Source organism: Schistocerca serialis, chromosome 2 (genome assembly GCF_023864345.2).
Source record: "Schistocerca serialis cubense isolate TAMUIC-IGC-003099 chromosome 2, iqSchSeri2.2, whole genome shotgun sequence".
In the NCBI taxonomy this organism is placed as follows: domain Eukaryota; kingdom Metazoa; phylum Arthropoda; class Insecta; order Orthoptera; family Acrididae; genus Schistocerca; species Schistocerca serialis.
Window position 1 is genome coordinate 123,233,165 of NC_064639.1, and position 12,842 is coordinate 123,246,006.

Consider the following 12,842-nt stretch of genomic DNA (forward strand, 5'->3'; position numbering starts at 1 on the left):
AGTAGGACCATCAATAATAAAACAAGATGAAAGAAATAGTTAAGACCCTCCTCTCCCCCCCCCCCCCCCCCCACACACACACACACACACACACACACACACACACACACACACACACACCCTCCCTTGACCATCGCACCCTCAATCCATCATAGGCGAAGTGTGATAGAGGATAGCACCCATGAATCAACTGAGTGCTACTACTGAAATGGGGAAACAGGGGGTGGCAGAAAAACAGGCAAACCTCCCAACAGAAATTAGAATAGAGGGAAGGAAGGACGGCCGAAACAGCAGTGAAGGAGATTGGTTGAGGGTTTTGCCTGGGGGGGGGGGGGGGGGGGAAAGCACTGCAGTGATGCAAAAATAATGTGTACCAACAGTTATATTGAGCTAAATAATGGAAAATTAGTCTAGTTCTGTAGTGCATGAAGCACCAGTTAAGTTGGCTGCTTAGCAAATAGTAACTGGCAATTTCCTGCTGAGAATGAATGGGTCTGAAGCAATCACCTTTGATTCCATACAGAGTAACAGCTGCTCCAATAGCCTGTCCCAAGTGAAGCAAGAAACTGCTAATTGCCCTATGTTAACTAAACCAGTGCTTCAGACACACAGCTTTCAGTTAACACAATAATATTTATTCCACTTTCACAGCAATGGCATGGAAAACAACAAGCAGGGAGTCTATGTCATATTGTGTCTGGAAAATATTTCAGCCTCTTCCAACAACAGGTAACTGGCTCCAAAGGTAGAAGCTGTACATTTGATGCAACACTGAAGCACACTGCACCAATACTGGCTAAGTGTAATGGATATTAATTCTAACAAATCAAGTAACCCAGATGGCAGACAGTTCATAGATGGCATGTAAGGGAAATTACACGCTTGTCTGAAAGTGATTGTTCACAACCCATCTACAAACTTTACAAAGTACTGCTCTTGCAAACATATCAATATGGAGTTGATTAGCGCAAATTGAGTATGGAAATGGCTGCAGATTTGCATTAACTACATGAGAAAAATCTGAATTCTCAGATGTCAAAATTCACCATAAAAATCAAAATTGCAAGAACGGCTTTACAGCCAAAATTGATGACACAATGCAACAAGTAGAAATTCTTCCCATAATCCACCCATAGATTCCACAACATGCCTATAATGAGCAACAATGAAAACTTATCCGTTACCTCAAACTTACACATTGTACACACACAGCTATGGATGCACAACTGATTAGAGAACAAGTACATAATGCAGTTCAAATTATTATAGCTAACAAGTCTTCTACTACAACCATGGTACAGTCTTAATGCTTGTTCACTGCTATTGAGTAGCTTGTCTATATAGTGAACTGCATTCCTCAAATCTATTTCATTAGATATTGGAACATTATAAATGGTTAAAAGTAAAAATCAGAGTTAAGAGAATTTGATGGTCTTTCGAATGTCACAAGATAAGTAATCATAAGAATCCAATGTTCTTTTTATCAGTACACTCACCTGTATATAGCTCTGTATGTTCTGATCAGTTGGCCGGTCGGTGATGAGGAATTTCATGTTCTTGTATTCGATCTCGCAGGGAGCTGGCCGATTATCCTTGAGACGCATGTTGGCACTCACTGACATTTCACACCAACAGTAACGGAGATTTGAAGAATGAATAAGCAAACAAAAAAGTCAGTTAAAAGCCTAGCCTCTGTACACTGTACTAATGTTCAAAATTTCACTCAAAAATTAAGGGCTGAATGCACTGAAGTTTTTGAATATTTTAAATGGCAGGCAGCAGAAAGCTAAAACAAGTAGTCAAAGTCTTCACAAAGCATGTGCTGATACTGTTGTGACAGATTTCAACTATCCCAGTACACTTCTGAATGAAAGCGGAAAAAAAATTGAAGCACTTTATGTGGCAGCTCACTTGCTAATGGGATAAACTGAAGCAAATCAGAATATATAGATATTTCACCTGTGTGGTGCACAAACTGGGACTCTGGAAAACACTTAAATTAAGAAACAGAATTTCACTATACAACACACACAGCAGTCCTCTTTTACACCACCAATAACAAAATAGATCATATATATTTTGGATATACACACACGCACAAAAATCGCACAATTTCTAGATGTTTGAACACGCACCGAACTTGGCAACCTGATGGGCCCGGAAAATAAGCCACACTCTGTTCTTTTGGTAACTCCGTCTCCCCTTTTTCCAGCACTGGTCTCGAAGACCCTGATGGTAAACCGACTCCACTATTTAAACCAGTCCTATTCCTATCGTTTTCACTGTGATGACACCTCCAGATGGAATCAGATTTAATGCACCAACTTCAGCCCATTGATAAAAGTTAACAAAGGTGAGTTTTCTTCCAACAGGGCTCACCAGATAGCGTTGACGGTGCGGTTTCCTTATGCTGGTTGATACTAAACAGTGGAATGGGAGAAATTAAACTGTGGCTTGTTTCCACCAAACGCCTCTCACACAATTGTCAGTTTATTTGTGCTGAGCCTGGCAGTATTCTCCGCTATCCAACTGGAACTCCATGAATGTGAGCACGATCTCACCACGAAACTGCAAAAAAATAAAAATGAAATTATTAGATAATAATTGGTCCAATGACGAAAGTGAGAAGCACCATTGTGAAGCGAAGCCTCTACACTACTCTGGTTGCATAGTAACATATTAAAGATATTACACAGCTACAAATGAAGAATAAGTGTCATCATTACTATACCAAGTGCTATTTCCTTGGTCATACACACTTATAATTTGGGATGAATTGTCAACTTCAAAACAAAATGTACTTATGTCAGAGTTTGTAACAATGAAAAATCGCATAGTAATTTACAAACACAATCTTACAGAAATATATTCTGCTGGACAGTTTTCAATAATGCATGACGCCTGTATGAGCACGTGCTGTGCCTCCTGCAACCTGTATGCAGAAAACAAGCTATTTATGTTCACATTTGTCTCGCACCTTTGCTTGACTGCCTTAGCATGACACTAAAACAGTTCAGAGAAGGTGCTTTTGTATATATGGGAATATTTACTTCTTATTCAAAGCACCTTTGGACCACAAACTCATGCTACTAACTATACTTGACAGTACACTGAAGTGTTTATAGTTTATAGTGAATGATCAGTGAAGCTCCTGAAATCTTCTAATGAAAACATATTAATGTCCTTTATGAGTTAACAAGAGCTGTTTACTATTGGTTTATTTCAGATACACATTTGTTAATATATTTATATTTTGTCTCTTGCAAATGGTTAATCTGATGACATGACAACAAGAGATGAAAACAGTACTGAGATAATAAAAACTGTCAAAATTTAGTACAGCTCAGATGTAATGAGCATGTGGTAAAGCTTAGTGTTAAAAATCTGCCAAAATCTGAGCATGTACTTAAACATTTTTATCTACATGGATGCCACAGCTAGAGACTTGTGGAAAAATTTGCAGTTTGGCATAAATCTATCTAATGATTAGTATCTGTCCCCATTTGTAACTTCCATACCTGTAGTCAAGTGTTTAGTTTAATACATTATTAACCTACTTATCATTGGCAGATTTATCCAAGATCCTCCACATACATTAGATGAAACATTTTGCGAAATACAGCAACATCTATGTAGTTGTCACACTTTGAATTTTTTGTTATGAATTAATAGAGGGAAACATTGCACGCGGGAAAAATATATCTATAAACAAAGATGATGTGACTTACCAAACGAAAGCGCTGGCACGTCATAGACACACAAACTACACACAAAATTCAAGCTTTCGCAACAAACTGTTGCCTCATCAGGGAAGAGGGAAGGAGAGGGAAAGACGAAAGGATGTGGATTTTAAGGGAGAGGGTAAGGAGTCATTCCAATCCCGGGAGCGGAAAGACTTACCTTAGGGGGAAAAAGGACGGGACACACACCCGTGTGTGTGCAAGTGTATACCCGTCCTTTTTCCCCCCTAAGGTAAGTCTTTCCGCTCCCGGGATTGGAATGACTCCTTACCCTCTCCCTTAAAATCCACATCCTTTCGTCTTTCCCTCTCCTTCCCTCTTCCCTGATGAGGCAACAGTTTGTTGCGAAAGCTTGAATTTTGTGTGTAGTTTGTGTGTCTATCGACGTGCCAGCGCTTTCGTTTGGTAAGTCACATCATCTTTGTTTTTAGATATATTTGAATTTTTTGTAATATATATATATATATACATGCAACAAAATACTTATGAGAGATTTGCCCGTTATCTAATGAATCTCTTCTTTATCTATCTTGTGACTTTAATTTTCACAATCGTGTTCAATATCAGATCAATGAAGACACTGGACTATGTTAAGGACTTTTACCATAACCTTTGTTCAGCATTCACATCTGCTTGCTTCACAATGCCACAATCACATTTTCACCTTCAAACCTAAACTAGACCTCTGAGTAAGGTACAGCTCTACGTCAACTCGGCCAAGGTTTCGAGGTGAGAGGTAGGGGCACCATCACATCTATACAAAAAGTCGGCAGTGTACTTCTGTGCAACATTTATTGGTGACACAGGGGAGGACCTTGAAGTTAGAATGTAATGCAAGTAGTGTTTTATGGTATTTGTGGTTAGCAATGAGAGTGAATTTTGTAGTAACTCAGCTGTTCATGATCACAAAACCAGTACTGGAAATATTTTCCATATAGTTTATTCATTCCATATTGTCTTTAGAATGGAGTTATCTAGTCTGGTGTGGGAGTCTAATATAGCTAGTGGGTATCAGGCAGGATATTAAAGAAAATCAAATATTTAGAAAGTAAAGCAGTACTTCATAGGCCTCTTACAATTATATCCGAGTACTTTCAAGGATGTAAATCCCATCTAACTATTAATATAGATATTAGATAAATCCTCACTTTGCCAGTCTATTTACAGCTGGTTGTGGTGTGTGTCAAATTACATTAAGGCTTTGTTTGAAATATCAGACAAAAACGGTTGAGTAGTGTAAGAGGAGCAGTGGCCCTTTTCCTTCAAAACAGCTGTGTTTCTGCTAACATACGTACTGGTGCAGTATATACAGTCGTCTAGAATTAACAATCTTTACTTTGAACGGACTAGCACTTCTTGTATTTTGTTTCTAGAATAGAGAATCTGAATTTTTATTGTCCCATAACATACAGAGTTAATCACGAGATTTAATGTACAGGGGACTCATCAATACTGCATTTACAATTTGTGTATATTACAGAAACAATAATTATTGATTTGTAATTTACAGAAACTGTGTGTAGCATAACAGTATTTCTGTAAAAAGAGAGAATAATTATGACCATCCTTTACTAAACATAAAACTTCTAAGCATAATTAAAATAACATTTCAGCCACTTGCTTTCTTGCTCAAATTGTCGTGATCATTAAATTCTTGTAAGGAATAACAATTGTCGTTTTTGCTTTAGTTGACCATCTCCACGCTAGGGATTTTTTTTTTTTAAAGAATGTTGTAAATTTTCATGCCAATGTAATCTGGGGTTTGTGCAAACAGTTTTAATCTATGAGTGGGGAACATGAAATTCTCCTTGTTTCTAGTACTGTATCGATGTTTGAAGTTATTGTCTACGAATAACTTGACGTTACAAATACAAAAATAATCAGTCTAGAACAATTTTGAAGTAGCAGCCAATAGGTGCAGCTTCTGCCTGTTAGTGTATAACTAGAATCTTTCCACGTCGCTGCACGTATTTTGAGAACACGATACACGCGCGAATGAATGAACAAGTGAGTGAATGACGAGTACTTTGCATACTACATGTTTAGCGCTAGTCGGACCTCACTTTCGTCCCACGCGTGCCTCAGTTGTGGACTTTGCTGAAAATTGTGCACGGAATTTTGTTTGCGCTATGGCATATTAAATTTGATTACGTTAGGAGTCTAGCGTTAGTGGTTAAATACTGATGTTCAGTACGGCATCCAAGTGGATTGTGTGTGTGTGTGTGTGTGTGTTTTCACTGGTAGTAACTAGTCAAAGGAATAGAGGAAAGTGATAAACGATCTCAAATCAGCGAGACCGTATCGTAGTCTCAAATTATGATGTTCAACGAAGAAATTCGGCCACTAGCTGTGGAACTGTATCGGCAGGCAACCCACGGTCCGTCGCAAGTTAGGGAAATGCCGAACTTGCGAAAGTAGTACAGTCGATGATGACTACGGGCCCGAACGAAGCGAGCTCGTCAGAGTGAGCAGGCCGGGCTGGCGGGCGGCGCGCTGAGTCGAGTCGGGCCGGGCGAAGCGCCGGCCTCGGCTATTGATCGTGCCGCCCCGGGCCCGGCGAGCGACCCACGGCCACCCCCCTGCACGTGTCGCCACGTGTTGAGTAGGCGCGCTGCTCCCGCGCCTAGCCGAGCCGAGCGGGGCAAGCCACAAGGTCGTCCCGCACGCCAAGTGGCACACCGGAAATCCGTCACACGCCGTCTTACCGATCCGTCTCGCTGCGCGCCCATCCGCGCCTGCTAACTGTCGCACTAGACAGTGCACACGAACTCTGCTAGGTAGCTACGACCCGCAGCACGGCGGGACAGCGCGTATAGGGGCACATACTGTGTGTCCCTTGAGAGTCAGTAGCCGTGCTGGAATGTGTGAACGGACGACACTTCCACCGAGACTTCGAATATCAGGATAAAGAGTTATATTCGTATCGGGAACTTCACGAGAGAGTTTCGCTAGTCTCATCACATAATCGTATGGCAGTTGCGTGCTGTGTAGTCGAAAGGCAACGCAGATATACCAAGTTACCACCACCTATTATATAAACCAACAGATAAGATGCCACCAAAACACACACACACACACACACACACACACACACACACACACACACACACAAAACTGTACGATATTGCAACTCCTGCGTTCCGAATTAAGCTGCAATGTTCCTCTGGACAGGCTTGCATGTACGGAGAAACACACTGCGGCGACTACATCTGTTACGAAATACAAGAAATGTATTCGCAGTTTGGGTCTAGCTGTGGATCCGGAAATCCGGTTTACAGTCCCGGTCCGGCAAAAAATTTTCCACTGTCGTCATTCCATTATACAGCTGATGCTTGTCCATATTCGCAACTCCGAATACATTCCATGTATATTGTGAACTGGTTCTCTACATGAAGTCCACACCTGTCGTAACTTCCAGTGCCATAGGTCAACTTCCTAAATAGGCAGCCCGCGACGAAACAAGTGGCCGGAAAGAGAAAGCACACCAGAGGTCTGTTTGAGACATCAACGCCGGCACAAAATGCTCAAGATAGCTGCAAACTACTTCACTTAAAGCTTTTCCACGGACGGACAACGGCTCCGGCGATCAAACGACCATGGCAGGAAAGTCGTACCAACATTTTAACTCGTCCTAACAGAAGCACACTTTTTAACTGACAAATTAGCTACCGAAGGCAAAGCCGATTGCCCGAACGCCTCATTAGCCTGCCTGTAACGCTGCACACTAACCAAGGCCGCTTTCCAGGAACGCTAGAAGCAGAGGGGGCAAATAACGGGAACACTCGCCGCCAGATAAGAACGGCAAACAGTATCATTCAACGGCGCGCCACGGCGGCCGAACTAGTTCCGCTGTAGGAGCGCTCAACAGGTATGACGAGCTACAGTAGTGGCTGAAGCAAATATTTGGCCGTGCGTGAGGCGTGTCATGAATGGGAGGAGAAAAGAAGAAGGGCGGAGAGGGGGGAGGGGGTGAGATTTCCTGCTCAACAGCTGCCTGGTTATTACAACAGAAAAAAAAATGGATGTAGAGAATTCCAATTTCACGGCGTTCGAATTTTGCTGAAACAATATTCAATGAGATTGTAACGAGAACCTGGAATATTACTACGAATGTGACTACCGGTAATGTAAAACTATTAAAACAATTGGCTAAATGGGTCTTGCAGGGCTGCAACCAGGATAAAGGTGAAGGATGGTCCGTGTCAATAACCTCGTTCAAGGAAGTTGAAATCTCTGACTACTACGGATCAGGGCGTGGTCGGGCGAATCCCTCTAAAGATCCCTTTCGTATATGCTGGAAAGTAACAGGACTACACGTTTGCGAAACCGAACTAGCGCTGGCGCGAGAGTGTTCTGCCCGAAGTAGCTACGGCTGCAGCGGCTAGCACTACCTGTTGGTCTGCGCAGAGACGGCCTCCTCCTGCGGCCTCAGAATCCACCATGGAAGACGAAGACGACGCTCCTGCCGCTGACCGCTCAAGCCTCATCACATGCCTGCTCGCCTTCCGCCCCTCGTCTGTCTCCGCAACCGCCGACACCTCTACCACCATCCACACTCGGCAAGGCCAGCCACCCTACTGACGGACACGACAGACTACTGCCGCCAGCCTCGCCCTGCCTGCGTCACGGGGCCACCGGCTGCCCCCTCCACCTCCCGCCGGCCCCCCACCACCGGACACATGGGCTAGCGCCGCCGCCTCGTCCCTGCTCCCCGCGCCCGGCGCGCGGAGCTACCAACCTGACGGCGCTAAACTGCACTAAATATACGCCGCCGAGCTCTTACCAGTGTCCTGGCCCAAGGCCAAGGGGCCGATCCGGGGACCGATCGTCTACATTTAGACGCATGCACACTACAACTCCGTCTGCCTCTTTTCAGCCGACAGCACTTGCCACGCTTTCGACGAAACTAAGCTCGCGTGACATGGAAAAATGAGTTTCTCTTATCTTCTCGAAAAGTCGCAAACATTCCAACTGCTGCTTAAAATGCGCGATGAGTTACCACACTTCGTCACTAAGCGTGGGAAAATACATGTTAATATAGCCTCTAAGGCACCACCACTACACTTTGCTCACAAGTGGTATCATCTGAACGAACGTTACTGTGTCAACAACGAAATACAGAATAATTTGCGTAACATGTCTACTGTTGTTCGGCTAACCTTTCGGCTTCGAAATCGCTGAAACCGGTAACAGATAAGCGCAAATAATAATGGCTTACGGTCGATTTCGGTGGATAAATAACTGTACAAGGCGATTCGCTTTAGGCAGATGTATACAGATTCCGATAACCATAATATTTGCCGTTCCAGCTAACAAACCCCAAGTTAACTTCCACACGCGCACATTCGCTACACAGTATAAAATTCGAAATGTAAACACACTACAGTGCGTCACTATGCATGCAATCTTAAAAACGGTTCGCACAGTCAAGGGCGACCCCAAACACACAGAAACAAAACATCCGCATATACGAACTACTAAAAGTTATTGACTTCACGTTAAATACTTTGTAAGTTTTAGGAGAAAACGGCGACAATCTCTAAGCTTAGGATTTGTAGTCTAACTCCCTGAAAGCATCCAAGCCACACTTTTGTGCGGTTTATGATCGATTTGAATATCAAATGAATAAAGAGCTACGTTAAATAGACTACAGAAACATGAGGTTTCAGCAAATGTCTCATTCATATGCTGAAGAATTTCTTTTTACGCACAAATCGCTTACATATTTTCGAGAAATTGTCGTGCAGAAGGCGACTGCAATGCTATCAGAGGACGCGCTTTATCGCGCTCAAACCCCAGTTTCCGATTACAGGGGTTTTGCAGAATTGGCAGACCTGTTGACGTCATCGATTGAGGACCTAATGACGTCACGTCTGCGTCACCGAAAGCGTGACGTCACACAGTGGTACCAACCAACTCCTGTCCCGGGATCGATCCTCTTGAACCGCGCCGACGATTCCTTCCTTTGCTGCTCGCGTGACGTCACAGGCGGAGTCTGAGCTTAAAAATAGCATCCCTGGAAGGAGGTGGAGGCGCGATCCATTACTGGGAGACCAAAATAAATGACGGAGGCCCGCGAAACGGGGTCAGTGAACAGGATGGCGAAGTATGTGTCGCAACAGGGCTGCTCACAACACAGCAACTTGGGCGGGAGGCGTTAACTCGGTGCATAACGCGCAGCGTCGCTGTATCTCGCAGTGGTTAATGTTTCCAAAAAAACTTGACCTTGCTACGAGAGTACGGTGCTCTTGTAGGGGAATTGCGTTGGTACAGAAAACAATATCCAAGCCCCGAAACATTTTTCACGAATTCAACAGTTCCAGTTAACTTCTACGTACAAAATGCGTTCTGCGGATGTGCCGAGCTTCTTCACGACGCAAGGCGTGAAATATTCCGCAAAAGTCATTTGCTATTGCTTGGCATAGTGCGGTGTGGCGATAGTTACTGTGGATGACAAAATTTGACAAACTGTACAATTGTCGCAATTTAATCACTGCACTGAACAAATTTCGCAGCGGTTAAATCTTATTTGATGATATAAAACGGTAATGAGTGTATAGGTTCGCTAAAACACTAATTTGTGGAAACATAGATGAAAATCAACTGTAGCGGTTTTATGCAGTGCAACCTTCGAAAGAAGTTACACGTCAAATGAAAAACTAAACTACTTTAACTGAAAACTACTTTGGGTTGCGAAGAAACACAGCAACACTCCAAAGGAATCAATTCCTGTATGCCAGCAGATTTATGAGTATTACGAGATCTATTTCCAAACGCATTTGGCGATTATGGATGTACATGATTAAGATGTGCGCCAGATAGTAGTGCTGTTTGAACCTTAAAGAAGCTTACCCTGCTTTCTAGAAATAAATTAACGTAAATCTGACTGGTCCGAATTCTAGTTTTCGGTGGATGACACCGAACATAATGACCGCTCAGCTCTCAAACGTATAGGCTGATTTTAGCCCAAAGAATTCTCTAGTTCGCTGTGCGATGCAGCAAATAATAATGTCAGATTCAGACAGCAACAATATCCTTCAAACAGAATGGTTTCACAATATGTGACCTAGCGATACGGAGCACTATCGGCACGTAGTGACGGATGAACCAAGTATCAATCTGGAAACCCGTTGGAATTCGGAGTTACATTTGTAATGGGTTTTCCAGCGCATTGGTGAAATAGTTAATGCTTGTCAAATTGTGAAGAGCCTTCAATGAAGTTTTTTAACAGAACTGACGACATGTATCCGGACATAATCTACACAATTTCGCCTACTGGCAAGACTTTAAGGTACGCCTCCACTCCGATAGAGACACATCAAATGACAAAAAAATTCTCTACTAGTTTAGATATTTTAGTTTCACAAACTCTCCCACTAATATCTCAAAACGTCCAGCTGCTTCCCTTCGACGTTAGATTTTCATTATCTCTTGATACAGTACAACGAATTTGGAATGCACAAAATGCATTTTTTATTAGTTTTCACATTCTTTGACAACTCCGTTTCCCTGTTCGTAACAAGAGCGATATGCTGAAACGTCTGGGACAACAGCTGGCATAACATTTTACTACGGATACGAAGCTGGTAGTATTGGTGTTTTTATACAAACGGAGCGAACAGGAAGACCGAAGGCAGGCAACAATCTCGTCGTAGCGGGGTCTGGTGGAACGTCCGAAACTGGACTTCGCGCTGAGGTAAGTTAGATCAGTAATGAGCCAACTTGTGTCAGGAGATGTGAAGAAATCTGAGTAGCAACGAATGACAATATTTGTAAAAAGATAGTCGACCAAATTAGGATAAAATTTGAACACAAGCACGTCGAAAGCAACGCGGAAGTCATGTGGGGTGACTGTTCACAGTACAGGCTGCGCGGTTGACAAATATAAGGCAACATAGACCCTCGTTCCTGATTAGCATCGTAGAGTTCCTCTATACGTACGGTTTCAAAGTTCTGAAAGATAGGAATGGCGACATCACTAGGATTTCGAATGTGCCGAGGACCATGTTTGAAGCGGATTAAAGAATGAAATCTATGAAGAGATGCAAAAATCTCTAAGAGAAAATGAACACAAACTACTCGGGAAAGAACACATGGTATAACACGAAGTCATTGTTTTCAGAAATGGATGCATGTGCCTCCATGGGCGAATTGCCAAATAGGCTAGTTGCAATTCTGCCACAAATCGACAGTTTTAGTGCTATAGAACTGCAAGCTGTGAAGAGCTCTCTCTCGTGGGGAGAGAGAGAGAGAGAGAGAGAGAGAGAGAGAGAGAGAGAGAGAGAGAGAGAGAGAGAGAGATACCGCAACTTCCACTATTTACTAGTATTCACAATCAACGGTGTCCGCTAATGGCCTGTGTGTCACCTCTCCCGCGGTGTGCCGTTTCTATTTGTCCTTTGGCATCTTCTTGTTTACCCACATTCTACGTGGGTTACACATCAACCCTACGCTACCACACCATGTTTACCCCTTCTGACTCAGCATACCGTAGAGTTCTGGCGAAATTTGCTGTGACTCACTCGTGGGGAAATTGCCACGTGTTATCTTAGTAAGGTATCCTTTGGTACATCCTACATCATCTGACAGTCGGCGATCCCCTTGCTGAAGATTATCAGTTATTCTTAATTTTCTCGATTCTGTACTGCTACCAGTTATCAGGAAGTGTATCAGTCATTTAATTCTTCCGTGAGTTATGGGACACACAGGTACGCTACAGTAATATGCAGTTTTGATCTTAGGGGCGTTCATATCCCGCATCTGTCTACTGCTCTAATGCAGCGAAACGCTTTCAGAACTTGGAGATGCGGTGGATTTTAGTTGGTGAAGTGTGTATTTCACGAAGATCATATCAAGTCACCACCTTCGTTCAAAGAATGTCGCAAGTAACTTAGTTTTCTTATACATCATAGACGTCTTACGAACCGTTACAATTCCCCAGAGTAACTCTGCTCGTTTTACATGAGGGTGTGCTGGGACGCACATGCACCAAAAAACTTAATATAATTTAGAAAACATTTGTATGGCACTTGTCAAACCCACTTTTAATTCTATGTTGAAAACTGATATACGGTATTTTACACGTTTCATTGCCACGAGAAT

At 43.0% G+C, this 12,842-nt stretch overlaps 1 protein-coding gene across 4 annotated transcripts in view; it reads right to left on the reverse strand.

Moving 5' to 3' along the window:
• The window catches only part of LOC126456805 (PRL-1 phosphatase), a 607,421-nt gene that overhangs the window by 9,567 nt on the left and 585,012 nt on the right, over positions 1-12,842 (reverse strand). For 3 of the 4 annotated variants that reach the window (XM_050092596.1, XM_050092597.1, XM_050092595.1), the window contains one exon: positions 1,497-2,568. In XM_050092596.1, the coding sequence (XP_049948553.1) occupies positions 1,497-1,622 (126 nt within the window). In that variant the 5' untranslated portion in view covers positions 1,623-2,568. Of the gene's footprint in view, positions 1-1,496; positions 2,569-8,131; positions 8,333-12,842 lie in introns of those variants that run through there. The other variant, XM_050092594.1, reaches the window with a different exon arrangement.